Source organism: Ammospiza caudacuta, chromosome 8, assembly GCF_027887145.1.
Source record: "Ammospiza caudacuta isolate bAmmCau1 chromosome 8, bAmmCau1.pri, whole genome shotgun sequence".
Taxonomy (NCBI): domain Eukaryota; kingdom Metazoa; phylum Chordata; class Aves; order Passeriformes; family Passerellidae; genus Ammospiza; species Ammospiza caudacuta.
The window spans coordinates 14,135,075-14,159,075 of NC_080600.1; the positions used below are offsets into that span (position 1 = coordinate 14,135,075).

Sequence of the window (24,001 nt, forward strand, 5' to 3'; positions counted from 1 at the left end):
AGAACAGGCAATGTTTCTGTTGCCATGGTATTGCAATTAATATTTAATTACCAGCATAAGGCTTGGATGACATTTTTGTCAAGGGCTGTATTGAATTCTGACTTAAATATCTGTAGTATTAATATATTAATGATACCTAATTATATCTATTATGTTTTAAATAAATGCAAATTATTTATATAAAAATTATTTATTTATACCTTAAAATCCTCTTTCCATACATAAAATTAAAATATGTCTTTGCAATTTATTTCTTCTCTTTTATTATGTTAGTAGGAATACATTGCTAAGAAAGGATTAAGCATTTTGTCAAGTTATGCCATCTTATTTTTGCTTTCCTAGTTTTTCCAAATACAGTGTTGTACAGTGTGAAGACTTGTCTTTCATATCCTACAAAAGCTCTACTATAAAAAAAGCTTTGATGGTGCTGAAAATTGCCCCTTAATTCCTTTGAACTAATATAGGTGTTCTATATTTTCTCTTTTTAATAACATGACAAAGTGTAGTAATTATTTTCTTCTTTTATTGCTACTTTTAAAATTGAACTATTGGAGAAGATTAATTGGGGGGCTGTGATCTTTTCCATTACTGTTATACTTCAAGAGTGTTTATAAGGCTGTTATACATAAGAGGATTTGGACAATTGAAGTTTTGACCAATGAACATGAACTTAATAGAGAAGACTTAATTGACATGATAGAAAATTGAGTTTTTAAGTATGTACTTCTGTGGTTGATAAGAGAAAAAAAATACTGGAATGACCTCCTTTACAGATGGCCTCTTTTACAGTCCTTAAGAAAAGACTAAAACAGAAAGTAGAAGTCTAATAAATAGAAACATTTCAGTAATAGTGAGAGAAAGGGAGGTTGAGTTTCTCCAAGTAAAGGAAGAGGAGGGAAGAGAAGGATTTAAAAGGTTAAATCTACACTTGTAGATTTAAACCACTGTATGAACTTCAGATATGCAGACTATTTGTGAGTTTGAACATCCATAAATACTTTGAAGACGAAATTTGAAAATTTAAAAAAAATATTTAATCTATTTACTTTCTAAATATTCAGACACAGTTAGATTTTATGTTTGTAATCCAGATTTTATGAAGTGATAAACAGGTGTTTGAAAACTGTTCATGCATCTGAAGGTGCTTTTTCTATACTAACTATATGGAAGATTGCTAAAACAGGATATTCTTGCATTTCATTGTTTACTAGTATTGAGATTCAAGCTGGAAAGAATGAAGAATATTTTAAGCCAGTTATAAATTATAGCTAAAAATGCCAACTTAAAACAAAAAGCTGTTGCTGTGTTTTGAGTGTGATCTGTGCTGTGTGATGGAAATTTGGAAACTTCTGCATGCTTATGAATATTGACTTTTAAAACTTGTTTTTGAAGATTGATAGTCATAGATAGCTAAGTGCCATTGACCACTGTGCAGTTTTTGAATCAGTATTTTTTCAGATTTGGAGGTAAAAGAACAGCAAATAAAGAGTTCAAACCTGTCATGGTACTAATGTACTGAGAGTTGTTTGAAGTTTTCAGATACCACAATGCCCAAAAGTCAACATCCTAGTTAAAAGGCACATCAAAAATGTTAGTTATAAAAGAGAAGGGTAATATGTGGAAGGTACATGATATGGGAAAAGTAAGATGGGTGATGAGAGGTTTTTGAGAAAAAGGAGATACAAAAGCAGGTGATTTATTCAGCAGCCAAGAACAACTTGGGAATGCAAAGATACTGTTAATATGGAGATCAGTGAGGAAAAAGGAAAATAGAAGTGTAGCAGGTATGTGCAAGTCAGCTATGAAGTAAGCTAAATTCTTAAATGAGAGGATTTGTAATTTTCAAGAAAAGAAATGATACCAAACCAAAAAAAAATATTACTGGATTATTAAGTAGCATAAGGCTGAGTGTGTTCTAAGCTGTAAAATATTGTGCTTATAATGGTAAAATATTGTGTATAGTGTTGGATGACAGTATTTTTTAAAGGTTTAATATTATATGATTGCTATTCTGTAATAGTAGCTTCTCAGTCATACTTAAATCTAGAATAGTTTTTCACTTAGGCACCTCACTGGTTTTGTTTGACAAACATGTCTTGGAATATATTTGTAATTGAAAACTTTATTTCACAGACAGGCCTCATAACCCTATGGTGAATGCTGGAGCAATTGTGATCACATCTTTAATCAAGGTAAAAAGTTAATTTTTAGTTTCTCTCTGAGTATTTTAGTAGAATGTAGAAAAAATGTTTTGTGCACATTATAAACTATATTTGATTTTTGTCTGCAGTATCTGGTGACACTTTACTCATTGGCAGGTAGACAAACTGATATTTTGGGAATTGTAACCCTTCCAAATGAATGCAATGTTAGAATGACAGTTTCTAACAAGTATCAGTGCATCTGAAAAACTCTTTTTCCTTGATGGTATTAGATTTGTTTCCTTCTTTAGCTGCACAACACTTGATATTCTCTTGAGAGTGTTGCCTTCTACTTGATAATTGCTGAGGAAGTATATTTCTCAGGAATATACTTTCTAGAACTCAGAAGTACATTTCTGAGTGTCTAAGTGCTCTTAAAGAGCATAAAGTTACAAGAGTATTTCTTGCAGTGCAGAAGAAATGGAAGATGCTGTAATTTGTACAGGAGCAATGCTGCTATATCTGAATGTCAGTCTTATGTTGAATTTGTGTGTCATTAACATCCTGCACCACTAAATTATGTTGAGCTTCTATGGTACATAGTTGCTTTTGGGATGTAAGTGTGCTTTCATAAACAAGAGTGTTTGAAAAGAGGAGCTTATTTTGCCAAGCACACCAGGTCTGAATGACTTTACATCTTCAGTCCATAATCTTGATACTTTTGGAAAGCTCTATTTTGTTTTTCCTAGAACAGCTGTATAAATGTCTCGAAGTTGTTAATGGTATAAACTCCATGTAATGTTAATGCTTGCCTGATACTTGACTTGTATTTTCTGCTGGTTTTAGTAGCCATAGGTACAAAAAATTTTTTTTTTTTCCTAAGGGTACCTGCATAGAGTTCTGGGGAACATGTCAGTTCCCTGGAATTTTTGAGTTGTGAACTTGATACTGTTACTTCAGAGGTCTGAAAGTCTTGTTTACAATCTGTTTCTTGGTTGCATTTCTAAGTCCATTAGCTACAGTGTGTTTCCTACCCCCTATTTCCAAAAGGTTGATTTTAAAATTACTTAGATCATGATTTTCTGTTATTTTATATTTAAAGAAGGTGTAAGAACTCCTGCTTAAAGACATTTATCTTTGATAGCTGTAGGTGAAAGAAAATGGCCTTAAGTATGACAGGTAAATTTATTCACATTTAATATTTTTTAAAGGTTGACTGAGCATTGAAATTCACTTGGATAATAGTGAATTTTAAAATCTGACTTAACACATTTGTCTGAAATGTTAAAATGTTAGTCCAACTCCAACTTGCCCTACTGATCATAAGGCAAAACAAAAGCCTGTGCCTCTTGTAGAAGGCACGTAGTTCTTGATAAATGGTGTACTTCTGAATAGATAACATGGATTTGTTTAATGCATGCAACTGTGCTATTTGTTAGAAGGATTGGGGATTGGTTTTGCTGGGTTGCTTTTTTTTAACTTTTATTTGGGTTTTCTCCGTAATGTTATAAAGAGTATTGCATTGCACTAACATTTCTGCATGTGGTAACTGCACGTCTGGACTCGTATCTTACTTATCACACCATTATTTGTTCTCAGTGTGATTAAAATGTAGATTTTCTGTACTGCTTTCACTAAGATCCCATTTATCATTTGAATAACTAACCAAGCTAAATATATTCTGAAGGCAATTACATAGAGGGTCACCAGTACAAAACTACTTACTAGTTGTAATTTTTGTGAAGTAACTTCTTTACAATCTGCAACTTAACATTATTGCTACTAACCAGTGAAATACATAATTCACATTTGTATTTGATCTAATATCAAACTTACCTTTTTTTCTGAAAAAGGTGGCTTCATTAACTCATGTTTTACCCTCAATTCCTCTGCATTTATTCATTTTATTTAAGGTGTTACTTACATGTCTTGAAAACAGTGTATGGCTCTTAAAGTGCAAGAAAATTTGAATTCACTGTGCATTGCAGATTTATCTAACTATAGCATGTTGATAACCACAGAGAGATTGTTGCTGTATTTCATGGTTAGGAATGCTTTTACCTCCTTTGGGATTCATTATCTCTCTCTGAGAAATGGACCTAAAAACTCTTTCAGTGTTTTCACACATTGTACACATTGAGTTGAGCAGCTATTAGTAGATGTGATCTTGCACCCAGCTGTCCTTGGAGCCTGGCACAGATTATGACTGTGGATGAGGGATGATGCTTGGAGTAATCTATCAGAATATATTAACCTGCAATATGTTAACATTTTAGGGTTAAAAAAGGCTCTTGGCATCACATACCCAGCAGTTCTGAGTACTGTCAGAATTTGTTGTTCCTGCCTTGGAACAGATCAGGGAGCTAAACTATAGTGTTATATTGTCTTTGCAATCCATAATAATAAATAATTAGGGGTATGTGCATGTTAAGTGACAGGTTTATTTGAGTTGCTTTGGCATGGCTGTATCCTACTCCTGCCATCTTAAGTGATTTTCCAACTGCCCTGTGTTTGGGATTATGCTGTATTTACATTTTGGTGCCTTAACCCCTGCCCCTGTTCTAATTGTACATCCATTACACTCCACAGACTGTTCCAGCAGTTCAAAGCATGTGTCTACAGTAAAAATGCTTTAGCAAAAGGACATCCTGCAGGTCACTTTTAATGAAATAAAGTTTAAAAAAAGACACTGAGGACCTTTTCCCTTGTTGATAATTGTACAGCCATTTGCCTGTATTACTAGTTATATAAATGACATAGTTACAACAATTTTCAAATAATTTTTATCAAAAGAAATTGTAGTGACAATTACAGGAGTTTATGGAAAAGTGGTATGAGATAAAACAGTAATTTTAATCATGTCTCCAAGGAAATACAGGTGCTTGAAAGAAGGTGATTCAACTCCTGTATGGATTTAGTACAGATCCAGTGCAGCTTTCTGTACATCACATTGGCTGAGAAAAGTCTTTATTGCCTGTAGTATGGATAGATTTTACTGCTTTGATCTGTTTAAGTTTTCTTAAACCTAAACTCAATTCTCAAAGCTTGTTAACTCCAGGAATATCAGTGGTTTTGTCAGGAACTTCCCACTTCCACATTACCTTTTCTGACTGTCACATTAGAAGCACAGGTGAGAGGAAGAGGAAGGGTTTAGATAGAAATATGTGGAAGAAGGCAGATGGCAGTGGGTGGAATCACCAGAGGACAATGGATTAATATTAAATATTTTTTATTGTATGCTTTAACATTCCATCTGTAGATAAAAGTTTTCCTAACCTAACAGCAAAGGTTCAGGCAAATACAGCATCTTTAGATCTTTTAAGTGCTGGTAGCCACATGCAGGACCTTTTTTAGGAGTGGAATGCTCATTGAAGGGAGGTGTGCTGTGGTCTTGGATTATATGGGAAGCATTTAGACATGTTGGCAATAGCAAAATTCATAGTTTTTGCAAAAAACTTGGTGTACTAAAAATGAAAAGGCTGATCTTTCTGACCTTTAAAAAACCTTAGTTCAGTGGAAGCTTATTTTATTTTGTATAAAACATGGAGAGGGTTGTGATACATTTAAGAACTTGCTGAATATGCTGATAAATCACAAAGTAAATGAGGCAAAGAGTGGTAGAAAAAAACGTGTCTAGCTGTGCCAAGGGTCTGTTTGCTGTCAGGATTCAGGTATTAGGAAACCTATGCAGTTACAGTTCAATACTTGAGACGTGGGAAAATGCATGGTTTATTTGACAATACAATTACAATGAATACTACTGATTTAGCTTAATTGCTTTATGCTGTCACTGGAGTTATCCTTCCCGAGAGGCTGATGTGTGAATGTGCATACAAACCACTTTACAATGTGTTGGTGTTGTGATCTTCTCTGCCAGATACTTGTCTTCACTTTGGTGACATTCCCTCTCTTCCTAGATTACTGATTTTCTTACGGTAACTATTTGGGATAGAACTTACATCCATGTTCTTCTCCACTTTTTGTTAAAACTCAAGTATATTGGATGTTATCTGACATAGAATATGTAGTGGATTCTGTGAAATAACATGTGTTAAGTGATCACATGTGCACAGAAGTGAAGGATACAAAAAAAATCTTGCAGGTGTTTGAAATTTTGATAGTGTTGGACTTAGGTCAAATACTGTCTGTCACAGTGTACTCTCAAGTATTTTAGAGCTGAAAATGATGCACTAAACTGAAGACACAGAACAGGACCATCTTAACAAATGAAATATAAAAAGTGTGTAAACAGAGAAAGCTAAAGTAAAGGCATCATTAGTTAACTTCATGAAAAATGCAGACGTGTTTTAGAAAAAGTTTTATTGCACTCTGACGTAGAATTATGATTTTTTTTTGTTTCTGGATATTTTCATCACAGTATAGTGTTAGATTATAAATTTGGCTTTAAATATTGCAGAAATTAATTTTTAATTTATCTTCTATTATTAGAAGATTATGAACTTCTCATGGTGCAGGTGTATTTATTAGTTTTGCTTAGGTTCAAAATTGAGAAGTTGCTTTAACAAGAGACACGTGGTAAGAGCTTATATGTTCTAATCATAGAAACAGTGTTGATCAGTGAAAAGTGGCTAATATTAACTACTTTTCTAATAAATGTTGCCTAATTCTGTTGTTGCAAGCTCTGGTAAGTATCCATGGGTCTCTCTTTCCTATGTAGACATGTAGCTTTTGCAACTGTTTATATGTTTTAGTAGAAATACAGGTAGTACAGTACAAGTACCTTTTTTAGAAAAAAAAAAAGGGAAGATCACTAAAACCTGACACAGTCAAAAAATTCAAATTTATGATTGACAGCCATAGTGTCCATTGGAGTTTTAAGTGTTTATAAAATTGTATTGAGCTGTCTTCTGAAAGTTTGAATTTTCTGCCTATCAAACTGCTTCAGTCTTAACATTGTAAATTTAATTTTGTATTCATTTAGAAGTGTTTTTTCATATGCATATACACACAAGCATGTATAAGTGTGTATATGAACATGTTCCAGTAAATGTACAAAGTGTTTGTGGAGTTTAGTGCATGGAATGTTTTCTTTGGTGTTCTAGACAGGTTGAATTGCATCTGAACCTTAAAAATGCTGTTTAAGAAATGTTGTGCCCCCAACTCATAGGTTTTTACAGTCAAGCTTAAAATAAGAAACACTTGTGGAAGAACAGAAGTTCCCTTGTCCCTTTATATTTGTTTAAATTATGATGGAAAAGCTGCTCAGTACTCTGAATGTTAGGATTTTATATTTGCAATTGATTTTTAATCATAGAATGTGTGTTGCCACTGTGTCTCTCCAGCTTTTTAGGAGGAGCAGGACACCTCTGTCAGCTGCTGGAAGAGGGGAAATAATCTGTTGGGGTTTTTAGTCATCATGCGTATGGAAGCAGAGTTTCTCACTTCAGTGACGTGTTGTAGTAAATCCCTGCTGAGGTTGTGATCATGTGGTTGCTTCAGCAAATAGTTCAGGTGTATGAGCAGTCTGGTTTCAGTGACAATGCTTTTGTGTGTGATATGAAATACCTCTACAAGTGCGTGGAACATCAAGGACTAAAAACCCATCATCTGGCTTAGTGTGCAGAAGATTTGCTTCCCAAAATACGAGTTTAGTTGGGAACTTTAAAAGGAACTTTTTTTTATAAGAAGTCGATGTGGAAAACGTTTGCATTGAGTCTTTTGCCCACCAATTTTATGTGCTGCTGGTAAAGCCATGTTTTTGTTGAGGGAATATTTTTTCCACTGGGCAGAACAAAAAAGTAAAGTATTATGTATTTATATTTTTGCAGAAAGCATGATCCCTTTCTCCCTCTTTTCTTTTTTTTTAACAAAAGAACCTGTTTCAATTTATTATACATGTCTAACCATACAATTATCAATGCAGCATCCCATAACTAATGCTGACCCACTTTCCCAGAAAAAGATGTTCATTGTGCATTTGAAAGGTTAAAAAGGTTTTTGTGGTTTAAATGTTGTTACATATTTTACAGCATTAGGATCTATGGAATATTTTGACAACTGCAACAGTTCAATGAAGTTGGTAATTTCTTCTTTTAATTATTTTTCATTGAACAGATTTGGAGTTAAATTTTTAAGATTTGTGTTCTGGTATATTATACAGGAACATTTTGATAAAATGTATCATGCATTTTTTATCTAATTGCAAATTAGCTAGAGTTTATTGCCTTTAGGAGTGAGGTTATTAGCCTTTAAACATAAGGTAACCACTGGCACATAATTTTGAGAGAACAGTGTGGTGCTCCTTTCACCAGTGATTGTACGTGTGTGTCTGCACATCCTCCTGTAGATGAGCTGAAGCATGGGCTTCCAAGATTATCTGCAACACCCTAATCCACATACAGAGTGGGAAATGAGACTGGCTTTATGCATTTAATTAAGTAAAATACTGGTTGATAGAAAGCTTCTGTTTTTTCCACTTTCTTCCCCATCCCCACACTAAACACAGTGCAAGTAGCGTCTTGAATTGTTTGAGATTTGTTAGTCTTGTTATTCTAAATAGAATGTCTTTAATATTAAAATCCTGTATTAAAATATCTTCTCCAGATACATTGTTCCACTTGTGTATGTGATGCCATTGGTTTTTAAACTTCCTCCAAAAATTCTACTTGGCTACTTAAAAAAAAATTAAAACTCCCCCCAGTGGACCCCGTGCTATCTTTTACCTCCCAGTCCTCTTTGAATCTCTTTCTATAGGAATTTGTGAAAGGTCACCTATCAGAGACCTCTAAAAAAGTAATGTCTTTAACTGGCAGCTACTAAATTTGAGAATGTTCTTGAACAAGGAAAGAAAAAAAATCCTCAAAATAACAACCCCTCATCCTCCCTGAAAAACCCAAATCAAGCCCACCCTAAGAATTAAGTTCCACTGTCATCCTTATTAAGTTGGGTTTAGATTTTCCTGTACATTGTTAGCACAATGATGTGCCCTATAATGGAAAATTCTATTTTCCTAGCTGTTCAACAATTATTAATAGGTAGGACATTATTCAGATATTTTTAAATTAATTGCATTTATTTTCATAGTTAGGGATAACACTTCATTTTAAGTCTTCAGTCTAAATTCTTAGTATGGGCGCTGGCCGTGGAAATATTAAGTAGCCTGAACCTCCCTATGCTCAGCTCTGTTGGTAATTTGAGAATACCTTTGCCTTACTAATCTATAAAAAGTTAGTGTTTTTACTGTAATTATCCTGTTTGTAGTTACTTTTGTATGTTTTTGCTTTAGCTACTGCATTTACTTATGCTAAGCATGTAAAGTTGAATAGAGAGCACTTAAAATAAAGCATACCGTTTCCAATTTAAATTAATCTCCAGCATACAGGTGTTTAAGATGCATAGGATTATTTAAATGATAATTAAAGATTTACTTATCTAACATGTAAATTTTTTCATAAATTTATGAAGTGATTGTAGTACCTTATTCTTAATTAGACTCATACCTTAGTTATTTGCATTAAAATCCTAATACTGTTAAGTGAACTATCTTTGCTCCTTTGTTAACAATTTTTGTAAATTATTTTTCTTTTCTTGCAGCAAGGAGCAAATAACGCAGAAAAATTTGACTACGTAAGTTAACATTTTAACTTCTCTTTTTAAACTAACTTCAGTGATAAAAGTTTCAAGATGGCAAGGGAATTGAAAGTGAAATTTTAGTCATAGCCTGGGCTTTATCTTTGTAGATGTACTTGGTTGCTTAAACATTTAGTTATTTGTATTGCATTTCTAAAATGGTGTTGCAAGATTTAGGGTAAGGCTGGGTTGAAAGTTCATAACCTTTTTATGTGTAAAAATACTGCTTTTCTTTGTCTCTGCCAGGTGATGCAGTTCATGAATAAAATGGCTGGTAATGAGTATGTTGGATTCAGTAATGCCACGTAAGTATTTTTTTTCACTTGGTTAGGTGGAAAGTGGTTCAACTGATAACTGATATTTTGAGCCTATGAGAAATTCAGTTATTTACATTTCAACCAGCATTTCATCCCTTTTATTGGAGAGTGTCTTTCACTTAACAATTTACAACTAAAGTTGTGCATGTCTCTGACATCAGTGTGGCTAAATTTCACCTAAAAGTGTTGGTTACCTCTTTGAAAATGTCATTATTCTGTCTTAGTGCTCTGTTGGTGCTATGGCAATGAGAGCTGTAAGTGCAACTCTTCTCTTCCTGGCATTCATATTAAAAATTAAACTCTGCATGTTGGTGGCTGCATATCAAATACTTAGGAGGTATAGTTGATACAACTGGGACTTCTGCTTTTTTTATTTTGCATATTTAAATTCTTTTCTCAAACAAACAGTTCCCCTCATAAACTCAGTGTATAGCATTCCAAAAATCTTGAGAGCTTTATCAGGCAGCACAAGGTAAATTATGAAGATTCCCTTTAGCAGAGTTGTTTCCAGTGCATGTGCAGAGGTGTTTTCCTGAGCTTTATTTCAGTAAAAGGTGTGTACTGCAGAAGGAACCGGGCAGGAGTTCCTCCTTTAGGTTTCATCCTTTCCTCTGTCATCCCAGTGAGGAGTGCAGCCTTTGTCTGAGCTGCTGTGTGATCCTCACGTTCCTGTGCTTTGGGCAGGGAATAGTGACCCTTCCACTGTCCCAGTGTGGGATGGTCCATCCCACTCTGGCCTATTCAGAAATGCTTCCAGGATGAGGATTTTACCTTCCTTTGCCTTCTCTCCAGGTCAGCTTGTGTTGTGTAGGTAACCAGTGCTGTGTGTATTTGGATGTCAGTGCTGATTCACTCCAGCTGGGTGAACTGGGATGAGCTGCTGTGGCCACTTCTGTCCCATTAGTAGAATAGTTGTGTTCAGAAGTGATGGATCCTTTACATGGAATTTTACTGAATTACTTTATACGTCTTGAGTTCAGCGATTTTGGGGGTTTTTTGGAAAGTCTGACATGTTGCCTTGTCTTTTTTTTTTTCTTCTTTTTTTCTCTTTTAGGTTCCAGTCTGAAAGAGAGAGTGGAGATAGAAACTTTGCAATTGGCTATTACTTGAAAGAAAAAAAGGTTAATTTTTTTTTTATCTTAAGTGTATTTTGAAGATGATTTGCTGGGTTTTATTTGTAATATGTGAAGCCTTTTAATTTATGTACAGTAGGGCACAAATTCATACTGGACATGTCTTACCCGTGTTATTCAAATGCTGTTGTTTAAAAAGTGTGATATTTATGCCATTCTTATAAAATACCTCTAATATTTTTCTGTAACATAGCCTTGGCAATTTGTTTTCTTTGTTGTAAAAAGTGTAATCTGTGCTATAGAGGTGACTTTATAAAACTCCTGGATGCATTTTTCCATTTGCTTATGTAAAGATGTTGAAAACTATACTGGAAAATATTTTAATACCTAGTTTATTGATATTGCTGCACTGTGTTATTTTTAAGTCTGATGTCATTAAGTATTTCTACTTACTACATTTGAATATTTATATTAAAATACACCTAATGTTTAGTATGCTGACAACAGTATAGCTAAAGGTATGTCTATCTAAAAGTGATACTTAAAAAAAATAATCATTTTATCTAAAGACTCTTCCTTTTTCTTTCTCAGTGCTTTCCTGAAGGCACGGATATGGTTGCTATACTAGACTTCTATTTTCAGGTAACTGACTTTAAAATTGAGACTCACCATAGGCTTAGAATTGCTATTATAAGCAGTAGAAGCTGATGTGCCTAGACATGGAAGCTTTAATGACGTGCAGTTAAATGTCAGCTTCTGTTTAACTCTGGAAATGACAGATGTATGTGTGATGTATCCAGATTTGCTTTTGTTTAGGTGATCTACTCAGGTGTCTTTGTTGCTAATACAAACTAGCATTAGCCTTTAAATCACTTGAAGTTAGAAGCTTGAAATGTCTTGTATAACCTCAGTGAGTTTGACAAAACACTTCCTCTTTGGGTAGCTGCTTCTTATGGTGCTGTGGAGTAGTTTAACCTCTGTGGCTGGAGAGTGCATGCTGAGCTGTAGGCTTGAGGGAGTGCTACAAGGGAAGGAGTGGGAATATCACCTCCTTTTGGTTTCATTCAATGCTTTTGAGTAAGAATATATATATATATTTCCCTCCCTCCTTTTTTTTTTTTTCTTTTTCACTTTCAGCAAGTTATTTACAACTGTCACAAAATGAGAACTTGCAAGTGTGAGGTATTTCCTCAGTAAGCGTTTCCTAATGTTCAAATGCTCACAACTCAGCCCTGCTGTGTAGAGTTCTCAAGAGGCAGTTCAAGTTGTGTTACTGATTCACTTCATCTGGGAGAGTTTAAAAAAAGAAATACAGAGTTCTCAAAATCTGTTTTTGACTTGGAGATTCGCTGTTACTTATGCAAATTGTAAGGCATTATTTTCAAAATGCAAATTTTATTTGAGTTTTTTGTGTGGGGATGCACCTGCTCTCTTATGTTTAGATTGGATGAGTGTTTATGAAGTAAGGTATGTGTGATTAGGTGTAGTTGACCTCCTGTTGAGTTAGAAACTAGGTACAAGCTAATAGTCTATTATGAACTTGTGACAAAAGAGAAAGTGTAATTTATATGAATTTACTGTATAAAAATGCTTTTTAAATGCCTTGTATCCCACTGCCTGATGTGTTTTCTAAGTGGAAGTTATTCATAAGTTAAGAAATGCTAAAGCTTACTTTTCTGATGTATTTTAATTTGGCCTCATTTTTGTGCATTCTAATCTCTGATTTAATGACCGTGTGTCATTGTTTCTTTTTTCCCTTGAAAAATCCCCTTTTCACTCCATGCTCAGGAAAAGAGTAGCTCATACACGAGCAGCATTTCTTTTTTCCTGTTAGGGTACAATGCTTACCTTTCCAACACTCAGATTCTACTTAAAAGTCTAGTTATTTCTTTTCTTTGGGTTTTCTGTAATGCTCCTTCTTCCCTTTTGTGACTGGGAACTTTCTGAGCAGGAATAAACGTACTTGCCTATTATCTCTGTAAAGTGAGGATGGATAATTCTCAGTTTAGACAAACGAGGTACAGAATGCAGGTGCTTAAACTGAGAACCTAGAAACAATTTTTTTTTTGAAAGTAGGTGATATTATGTATTACTTCATATGTTTAAAACACAGTTGCCATTTTAGATGCGTCTCTGACAATCTCTTGATTTGCAACTCCAGTTGATTGGACTAGGATGTATTGAGTTTGGCACCCGGAAAATAAGAATTCCAGGTAGTAACTACTCATGCAAACGTGGCTTAGGTAACTTCATGAAGTATCATGTAATGACTGTTTGGCAGAAACAAGGATAGGAGCACTAGTTTGTTTACTTTTTAGAGCAGCATTTCAGCTTCAGGTTGAAACCAACTTATCTTTTGGTTTCTGCAGAAATGAGGCAGCATCAGGTGATGGCATCTTATCACATTTCCTGATGTGTCACCAAAGTATGTATAGTCTGTACTGAAGCAGGGATCCTGGGAAAAACTATGGTGTGGTTGTATCATTACTATATAAGAAATTAAATATGAGAAAGGTGAAATAAGGCTGCATCAGCAGGAAGTGCTGGCATTAACACTTGCATGTGCTAGAATTTGCAGCTTTAAATTGTACTTCTAATAATGTGTGGGATCTTCTAAGGCTTTAAAATAAAAAGAACCCACCACACGAAACAAGCTCAAATTGAAAAAAATAAAAACCAGTCATTCTGTGGCTTTGCCATTTAAGCAGATGCAAAATACTTTTTTAGAGATTGTTTTACAGACCTCTTCCTCTCAAAGGAACATAAGGGGGGTGGGGGGAGGAATCGAGCAGAGACACTAACCCATAAAAATACTGTCCCCAGCTTTTAAGAGGGCTTACAAACACTGTCACTGGGATCTTTATAGCAGAAAGATTCAGACTGTAGTAATTGATGCTACTAGTGTAATCTGTAAGAAATGTTATGCTACAGGTGATTCTGAGATATTATTTTAAGATTTCAGTATTTTGTTGGTCCTGCTGTAGTTGGCCTCACTCTGCTAGAAGTACCAGTGCTTATAATCTCTATTTCTTTTCCATAAGCTTTGCTCAATAGAAGTAACATGTGAGTCAGCAAGTGTGATGGCAGCAACTCTGGCTAATGGTGGCTTTTGCCCAATCACTGGTGAGAGAGTCCTGAGCCCCGAGGCAGTCCGGAATACCTTGAGTTTGATGCATTCCTGTGGCATGTATGACTTTTCAGGGCAGTTTGCCTTCCATGTAAGTACTTCATGGGTTTAAATTACAGCTGACCAGGAAGGTTAATTTCTGCTAGTATTTTCTATGTTCTAAGGATTGCTTCCTTGTTTTGAGGCAGAAGAAAAGGTGTTGCATGAATTGTTTAGAAATTGAGCGCACTGTAAGGGAAAGTCTCACCAAGGATTCATGGCTCTGCTAGTGTCACATACCCTAGAGCACTCTGCCTTTACTTCAGGGAATCCTTTTCATATCAAAAGATAAGTCTTCCTTAGGAAGGCTGTTCATGAGAGCAACAGAAGCAACATTTCTTCATGGCTGAAGCAATCCTGCTGTATGGGAGTCAAGGATAGCAGAAAGCCTTTGCAGACAGTTGATTTTTCTTTAGTAACTCAGGCTCAGAAATTGTCCTTATATGTGTGAAAATGGCTGTCACACATGGCACATGTACTGTGCTCCTGTTTTCTAGCAGTGTTTTCCTTACATGTTTATAATTCAAGATGGAGTGTATCTTATGCTTTCAGTATTTTCTTTTCAGCATTTTTAGTTTTTCCTTACTGCATACACATAAAATTGATTATGGTGCATTGTGTGACATAAAAGTTGCTGCTTGGAGAGCCATGAGGATATGTGACATGTTAGTTCCTAATAAAAAAAGTAATGCCTTTGTTCAGATTGTAATTAAGTAGGTTATTGTATTATTTCATAGATACTTTCCAATTTTCTTGTGGTTTTTTGCTTTTTATCTTTTCCAGTCAAGATTTTTACAGCTTCATTCTACCACCTTGTTGCAAACTGTTTGTGAGACATACTCTTGTTTAGTACTGCTCAGTCATAATTACTTTTTAAAAAAAATAAATTTAAATTATGTTCTTTCACAGCATTATTGACCCACTGTATTCCTGTGAGCAAATAGTTTTATGATTGTGAACCTTGGATTGTCACAAACTGCATCAGGTTATTGTTTATCTAAAAAGAGATAAGTAATAATGCTTTCCCAGCTTCAAGTGCCTTCCAGATACATGTTTTATTAATGCTGCACAATAATCTTCAGGAAGATGCTGATGCATTGTGTTACAATAGTGAGGAACAATTGCAGAGGCCAGTGATTCTCTGATTATTCTGTAGGTTGGTCTTCCTGCCAAGTCTGGAGTTGCTGGTGGGATTCTTCTGGTTGTTCCTAATGTCATGGGCTTGATGTGCTGGTCACCTCCTTTGGACAAGATGGGCAACAGTGTTAAAGGAATTCACTTTTGTCATGTAAGCACCATTGCCCTTCGGGTTTGGGTTTGTTTTCTGGGTTTTTTTTGCTTTTGCAGCTGGTGTTTACTGAGCTTCAGTTGGCATAGCTGAGATCTAAGTGAATTAAATAGTGATTTCTGATTGTTCCCTACATAGCAAGTTTCATCTGGTCCAAGGGTGAAAGTCGAAGAATAGTGTTTGCTTTTTAGTAGTAAATAGCACTTGATTTCAGTGAGCACTGAAGAATGATGCCAGAAACACTGGAGAAATTGTTGTGAAAAAGCTTTGAGAAGGACCACATCATGGGGAAATGAAAGTGCTGGATTCCAGTATATTGCATTAAAACTGTAGAGCTCTATTTAGAGACTTTTTTCCCTTTCTTGTCATAAAGTGCAGTTTTCAAAACACTGGAAATGCAACTCTTATTTCATTGCAATAAAAGAAAAAGACTGTAATGAAATACTTCCATTTTGATGTATTTTTAAACTGATTATTGTAAACCATCTGACATAAAAGATATCTTCATAGATGATACCCAGATGTTGGGCAAACTCTTCCATGCTTCATGTTGAGCCAGTGAAAGAACTGTGGATAGTCTGCTGATAGGAGCATTAGAAGCAGGAGAGATTTTGGGGAGGACTTTGCAATGATTAATTAAGGTGTTCTGTGGGAGAGGAGAATGTAAAAAATTTCTTCCTTTTTTCTCCCTAAAACTGCCTAGTAATGATGATTGCTTAATTATAAATGGGAGGTTGAGCAGCAGTTAAAACTTTCCATGCTTCTATTTATCTAACATTTACATAGTTTCAAATTAAGAAGTTACTGATTCTAGTTAAAGCTCTTTAAAGCTTCATATTAAATGGTGTGGTAGCGTAATTCTAAATCCTAGAATAGAGGGGTGGGTGAAGAATTTACTGCATCAATTCTGTGTTGCAATGAGACCTAAAAACTGATACATGATTGTGGCATACAAGTAACATGAATGTAGCAGTCACTTTTAAAAACAGAACAGCATTGCCAAGTCTTGTAATTATAGTCTTTCATGTTGTAATTCATACTGATTGAGAATCCCTTATGTCACTCATTTCCTTGTTTCACCCTTTTGATTGAAATTTTTCTGTTCCTGAAGGGTTGCATACAGCTCATTTATGCTTTAAATCCCTCCCTTTTTTAATCTAAAACTCCAGACTGTTGATACGTGAGTTTTGCCTAAAGGCAGAGTTAGTTTTTTCCTGCCCGTTTTTTTGACCCATCTGGATTTTCATGAGTTTAGGAAGATGCATAAAACAGAGCTGATGTTCTCTGAGAAAGCAAGCTGCTCTTAATTAATTTGTTCAGGTATTGTTAATTTTGCATAAACATTTGAAAAAGCTCTGACTAAACCCTGAATAATCTTCATTTAGCAGAGTATTGTAAAAGGATGGGCTTCCTGTCTTCAAGTAGGAATTTATTACAATAGATATTTTGCAAATTTGCTCCTTGTTTCATCCTTCTGTAAGAAGGAAGATATTATAAAGGTATTATTTCAAGGTATTATTTCAAGGCATTATTAGAATTTTATCCTGTAGATCTATTATGTTCAAAGTGCCTTATGGACATGGGTATTGATTTATTAAATAAACTTCTTACTGTTTAAGTTACTAGGATATGATGCAAAATGTAAGTGGTAGTATTATTATTGAGAAGCATTTGGCTATCCTATGCAGATAATAATGCATGTTCTCTAAATACTTGCAGGATCTGGTTTCTTTGTGCAATTTCCATAACTACGATAATTTGAGACACTTTGCAAAAAAGCTTGATCCTCGCAGAGAAGGAGGTGATCAGCGGGTAAGTTACTGTCTGTGTGCAGTGAGTATTGCTCATAGACTTCAGGGGAAATATGGCAAGTTCTTCTCTAAATGCCAAACTGCTCAATGACATGTATTGCATCAAAGCTTTCAGATCATCTAGTTAGTGTACATTATTAGTGGGCACGCACCTGGGTGGACCACACTGTCACAGGGTTTTGTGTTAGGAGAATTCATTACTAAATTTGTAACTCCATTTCATGCAGTTCATCCCCCCTGCTAGATTAGGTAGATGGTATCTGATGGAGGTTGCCAAGAGTTTTACTGTACTGGTTGCCTTTAATAAAGACTTGACCAGCTTGTGGGCTTAGCCTTTCTGGTGTGTGCTGCAATGCACGAGATCTGTGTGTAGCTGTGTTTTCACAAGGATATCTCTGACACCACATGACCTGCTGAGAGTTGCACAGGCAGTGAATTCGGGCATGAATAGTGCTGCAGACAAGAGCCTGCTACTTAGGGAGCAGCATAAGCAGTGTCTGGGAATGAACTGAATCCACTCCAGCTGCATTTTCAAATGATACAAGCATGAGGGCATTGAGATAAGGAAAACCTCTTTGTTTTCAATACCATTAATGTTTTGACTAAGGCATGAAAATTTCAATACAGTAGAATGATTATTAAAGTGCTTCTATTTGCATGTATACATCTAAAAATCACCCAGTTTTGAGTTTAATTTTTTTATAAGTGGAAAAGTGAAACTAACAGTTTATGTGAAGAGCTGAAACACTTGAGTCTGTTAGCAATGACTGCAAGTATGGATTTTTTTTTTCCTTCAAGTACACTAATAAATAATGTATGTTGCTTGAACAACTAGCATTCCTTTGGACCAATGGACTATGAGAATCTCCAGCAAGAACTTGCTTTAAAAGAAACAGTATGGAAAAAAGTGTCACCTGAATCAAACGAGGACATCTCCAGAACCGTAGTGTATAGAATGGAAGGTCGGGGAGAGCAGAACTAAACAAATGGGTTCTAGTTCCATTAAATTCTTCATTTTAAAAACCCTCAAGCATCTCTAGATTTAATTTTGATTTGAATATTGTTTACCTGGTGTTTCATTTATATATATTTTTTGTGTAAATTTTGTATGCTATACCAAAAAGATTGTCAAAGTTCAAGGGTGTGTGGGAAAAAGCATGTGCAAACAACCCCAAAGCTGTAAACTGACTTTTGTAGTTACTTAGAACACATTTAGTTAAAAAAAAAAGGTAAATCTTAGTGTTTTCAAAGATACATACCACTTTTGTGGTGTATCTGTTTATTTTTGTTTATATCTGAGATTTTTAAGTATATGAACTTTGAGAATGGGTAAAAACTTGTGTCCACTGAGCAGGGTCAGCATGTAAAGATAGAATATTAATTAAAATATAAAGTAGTATTTGGCAAAATACAGCAAATTCCTGAATTTCTAAATAATTGTATATTAAGTGGAGATAGGTTCTGAGTCATATTATTACCATATCAGAGTTTCTTTAATATGAGCTTTCAAATTTGAAGAGAAATGGACCTTTTGCATATGCCATGCTAGTGAAGATTATTTTTTCTTTTTATCAAACCATTAATAATTATTAATGCTAATATTGTAATAAAGGGAGCAAAAATGCCTGGGCAGGAGTGGGAGAAGTGGGGAGGAGGAGGAAAAAAACCTTTCTTGTTTGCAAGTTTACTAATGCAGCAGAGAGATTTCTGTCCCAGCTATTTGGAGTGTCTCTCTTGCTGCCTGTGCTGCCAGCTGGTAGTTATGACTCAGAAATCTGCCTCACTAATAGTGCTGTGCTCCACCCTGGAAAGGAATGTAAGCAATCTGGGGCTTTGACTGGTAATCAACTGAGCAGTGAGCAGGAAATATGTTCACAGGGAAGCAGATAGGTAGATCTTATTGGGACTGTTTAGAGCTGTTTTTCAAACATAATTCTGTGCATATGTTCATATATGAGGTTTCATGTACACAGGAGCAAATTCTTAAGTTATAATTAATTGCTATTTTTTTGAAATGATTTTGGGTTTGCAGCTCTGTCAGCTTACTGAGGAAGAGGACTTGCATTTTTCCACAGCCAGCTGCATCTCTTAAGCTGCATAATTTGATAATTTGAGTATCTTGAGTAGGGTGTAGCTCCAAATGATATATTTAAGCTTCAGATAGGCTCAATAGGCAGTTCTGAACAGAGGTCAACAACTTGCTAAATTCTTAACACTTGCAGGAATTAGATTCTTAATAATGCAGAAAGTCTTAGAAAAGCATTCTCTATATAAAAAGTTTTCTCCTCTATAAATGTGCAAATAATCTCATGTGTCCCATCCCTAGTACACATCACACAGAGTCCTGGTTTATCAAACTGGAGAAACTTGTCCAAGCCATGATAAATGGTATTAGCTGGTAGAGGATTTTAAGAGACAGTGACAAGCAGTTCTGTAGTAACACCTTCACCTCTTCTCTCTGCTTCCTTCTCCAATCCTTCTCCCTTTTTTTTTATCTAAAACTCCAAACTGTTGATATGTGAGTTTTGCCTAAAGGCAGAGTTAGTTTTTTCCTGCCATTTTTTGACCCATCTGGATGTTCATGAGTTTAGGAAGATGCATAAAACAGAGCTGATGTTCTCTGAGAAAGCAAGCTGCTCTTAATTAATCTGTTTAGGTATTGTTAATTTTGCATAAACATTTGAAAAAGCTCTGACTAAACCCTGAATAATCTTCATTCAGCAGAGTATTGTAAAAGGATGGGCTTCCTGTCTTTGAAGCCTAGGATGGAAATATTTAAGCAAAACAGTACAGAACATCAATTTTCAGTGAATTTGATGCCCTACTGGGATGAAGAGGTAAATGTTGTGCAAATGTCAGTAATAAGTGTCAGTCATGAATTGCTGAATAATAACTATTTTATAATCTTATCTCTAATGATAAGGTTAGGTTTGTTAGTGTTTATCCTCAGAATAAAGGCAAAGTCTTCAATTATAAAAATGTCTTGCCTGTTTGAGGATTTTGCAGTAAACTAGTAGCTACAGAGACATAACAAGTATTCAGATCCTGCAGAACTACTTTACCTGAAATACCCTCAGTTGCAAGAGGGAACATAATGTGTCTGTGCTGCTAATGGAAAGTATTTACAGTGGTGACATGTTGCTGGATGACTTGCTGATTTAATTAAAAATGGAAAAGGCATGATGCAGGATTTGCTTGGTCTGACTCTACCCACCTTGATTTTCAGTACTGTTTGAAGCCACTTCTAAAGATGTGGTTGAAGATGGACAATTTTTCCATATGTGGTAGAGTCAAGTCCTGCATGGGAAATACAAAAATGAGAAAACTACTAGGTCTTTAATATGCATAATAAGAATATTTAGGGTACAGCTTAAACAATCTTTAAATATATATATAAATATATTACAGTTCTGTAATATATGCTTTTGAAGCCTGCCTCAGAATTGAAGGCAGCTTCCAGCTAGGAAGGGTCGGGAGGAGACTCCTCTGAACCAACTGTTCTGTAACTTGCCCACACTTGTTGTTTCCTGCCCTGGCTGCTGCCACGTGTGCAGATGGCTCCTGTTCCTGCAGGGCACCTGGGGGCCAAGGTCACCCACCACGGGCCAGGGCCACCGAGGTTCAGTCATTCCATGTGTGAAGTCTGCAACGGTTCTAGTGTTCACCTGTGCTACAGTAATAGCAATTCTTGATATTCAAGCATTTTAGCTGTTTGTTTGTTTTTCTTTGTCAGCATCATTAACATTTCATTAGAAATGTAAATGCTTTTTAAAGATTTATTTTAGCGTTTGTGTTGTACCTTTTGGCTCAGTTGTTAAGTTACCTGTCTCGTTTTCCATTTTTCATTTGCATTGTATGTTATTTATGTATCTTGATTTCCAGCATGCTTATTTTTGTATTGTTTAATAAATTTATTTTAAGCTGATTTTTTATTGTATTTTTTTTTTCTCAATGGAGAACAGATTTATTCAAACACGTTTTTTAGATTGAAGTTGAGATAGTGAGTACTCTGTTCGAAAAAAGATTCTGGAAGAGTAGGTGGAATAAGCAGTTTTAGTTAAACCAGTCACTGAAAACTTTCCTAAGATTTTGTAAACATTTTATACAATAATTATTTTTCTATTTGAACTGTTATCTTAGGAAGTTGAAGGCAAAAAATCAAGGTAGCAAAACTTTGTCACTATGATTTTTTAATAAAGAAGTCCTGGTGCAGGTGAATTTTAACATCACTGTGCTTTTGTCTGGTTTTGAAGATACTGATTCAGTCACATGGAAAATGTATGGTTAATGGTGCCAGTGTAGTAACTGCTGATCCTGAGCATTATGAAGGGAAAAAATACAGCTTGTGTAGCAAGGGAGGTGGTCCAAGCCCCACATTGTTCTGGTAGTGATGCTGGGGCCTGCCTCTACTGAGGATGGTCAGAATTGTTAATTTAGCCTTTCTGCAAACTGGTTTATAAGCTGAAGTTCTTTGTCCTATGGTTGTAAAATGAGCTGTATGTTCATTATACTTAAAAACATCACATATCAAAAGAGTTTATACTCTAAAAGTCATAAAGATGATGAAAAGAAAAACATTAGTAGGTACACAGAGCCACAGGTGATTTACTGTAGAATTATTTTGGCTCTTATATTTTGGTTTTCAGTATATATTTGTGTCAGAAGACCAATGGGTGGGTAGATGAATAAAAAGGCAACGAATTCTGAGGAGGGAGGGTGGGAGGGGGAGATGGATTATGTTGGTTTTTTATTGCTCATGTATCTCTTGGTCTTGATACATACATGTCATTGATGCACAGTAATTTGTGAACAAAGGAATTAATTATGAGCATAATTAATGTATGATGTTTTAGTATCCTATATGTTGTTTGTAGGCATGTACTGTTTTTCTTTTTTTAAATTTTAAATAATATTTCTGTAGTTTTTTTGAAGGTTCAGAATCAGTTATTGCAGTGAAACAAGAATAAACTTGTTTCAGCAGGTTTCTTATTAGAATGACAAATACACCTAATAATTTGCCTTCAGTGCAGTCTCCTTGAGGATTTGAGTCACGTGTGTCTGTGGTGGTTGGAGGGTTGGCAGGAGGCTTTAAATTGGGTAGAAATCTTAACTAAAGCTATTTTTTTTAATCATGCTGGTACCTTGTCTGTTCCACATTTGTCTAGTCTGGAAAGTGCATGACTAACTAATATATGTAAAGACATGGTTGAATCATGCACAGCCCCACTTTCTTTTAGGAATTCGTGTCCTAGTGTGTTGAAAAATTAAAATAGTCTAAATTATTAAACTACCTGCCTTGAATCAAGCATGGTTTCTGACTTGCTGTTTGCTCCTAGAGTATATTGTGTGCAAAATTAAAAATGCCCTCTTTTCTTTTGGTTTTTTTGCAAGTAGGAGTTAATTTTCTTACTGGCATCTAATCTTGCTTTATGCAGACTTTTTGGTATGACTTGGACATTGAACATTTAAATCTTTTTGCAAGGCTTGAGTGGCAGCACTGTGCACATGGCTCAGCTAATCCTGAAAACGCCACGTGCATTTCTCCTGTGCATAGCAAGGGTGCCTAATGGTCACATCTGAGGCTGCAGCTTAGCTGAATAAAGCCTGGAATGGAGTTCAGTGGCAGAACTGTGGTGGGGGCAAGGTTGTTGGGTATTTTGTTTGTTATTTTGGTTTTTTACCAGTTTAATTTGAGCAGGACTTAACTGAGTCAGTAAAGCTGGCATGGGTGCTTGACTGAGGACAAGGCAGGTGGATGTCTGGAGAATAATGGACACTTTGCACGTCAGCACTAGGACTGGGGAGGAAATGGGGTTGAAGGAAGGACAAGGGGAAAAGGAAGTACTTCCAGAATGTCTTCCTATCCTCAAAAATGTTCCAGCCAACCAGACTTTGATGTATTTAGTGCCAAGCAGGCACGTGAGGCAGTGTATCTGCTGTAAGGTGCTGCTTCCTGTTGGAGCTGCTGCTCTGCTCTGACTCTGACTCAGCTGGCACATAGTTGTGCCTTCATCTGGTTTTACTAGCTCATGTGCACACTGTGAATTGGACATTTATCTTCATATTGTACCTTGCCTTAAAGGTCAGATTTACTCAGCTGGGTGCAGTTATTGTAACCTGAGGTTCAGGGAGTGCTAGTGACTGTCAGCAACCTGAGGAGGAACCCACGAGGTGACAGAGGCTGGGAGGGATCTCTGGAGATCTCAGAGTCCAGCCCCTGCTCAAAGAACCATCTTGTGTCACTTGGATTGTGTTGCTCAAGGGCTTTGCCAGTCAAGTGTTGGAAACCTCCAGTGATGAGGTTTTATCATCTGGCTGGGTGAGTTATCCCAGTGCTTTAATGCTTTGATTAAAGAATTTTTTCCTAACCTACAGTTGGAATTTTCCCTTTCTATAGTTTTTGATGGTGACTTCTGTGTTTTCACTGAATGTGATGATTTTACCATCATGCTGTAATCTGTTGGCTTTTGGAGAGTCCTAGAAGTGGCATAGGTAAAAGTGGCTTTTGGGCAGCAGTAATTAGTATTTTCACTTCCTGCTGTATTTTTCCTACCGGGTTCTAAGTATTTTTTCATTATGTCATTGGAAATGAAATGATTTAGGGATTTGAACAGG

At 35.6% G+C, this 24,001-nt stretch overlaps 1 protein-coding gene across 3 annotated transcripts in view; it reads left to right on the forward strand.

The window, feature by feature from the left end:
- GLS (glutaminase) overlaps positions 1 to 24,001 on the forward strand; it is a 92,211-nt gene that overhangs the window by 50,186 nt on the left and 18,024 nt on the right. For 2 of the 3 annotated variants that reach the window (XM_058809897.1, XM_058809895.1), the window contains exons 7-14: positions 2,134 to 2,192; positions 9,696 to 9,728; positions 9,978 to 10,036; positions 11,103 to 11,169; positions 11,713 to 11,763; positions 14,163 to 14,339; positions 15,444 to 15,575; positions 17,295 to 17,387. In XM_058809897.1, coding sequence (XP_058665880.1) covers positions 2,134 to 2,192; positions 9,696 to 9,728; positions 9,978 to 10,036; positions 11,103 to 11,169; positions 11,713 to 11,763; positions 14,163 to 14,339; positions 15,444 to 15,575; positions 17,295 to 17,387 — 671 coding nt within the window. Of the gene's footprint in view, positions 1 to 2,133; positions 2,193 to 9,695; positions 9,729 to 9,977; positions 10,037 to 11,102; positions 11,170 to 11,712; positions 11,764 to 14,162; positions 14,340 to 15,443; positions 15,576 to 17,294; positions 17,388 to 18,221; positions 21,312 to 24,001 lie in introns of those variants that run through there. The other variant, XM_058809896.1, reaches the window with a different exon arrangement.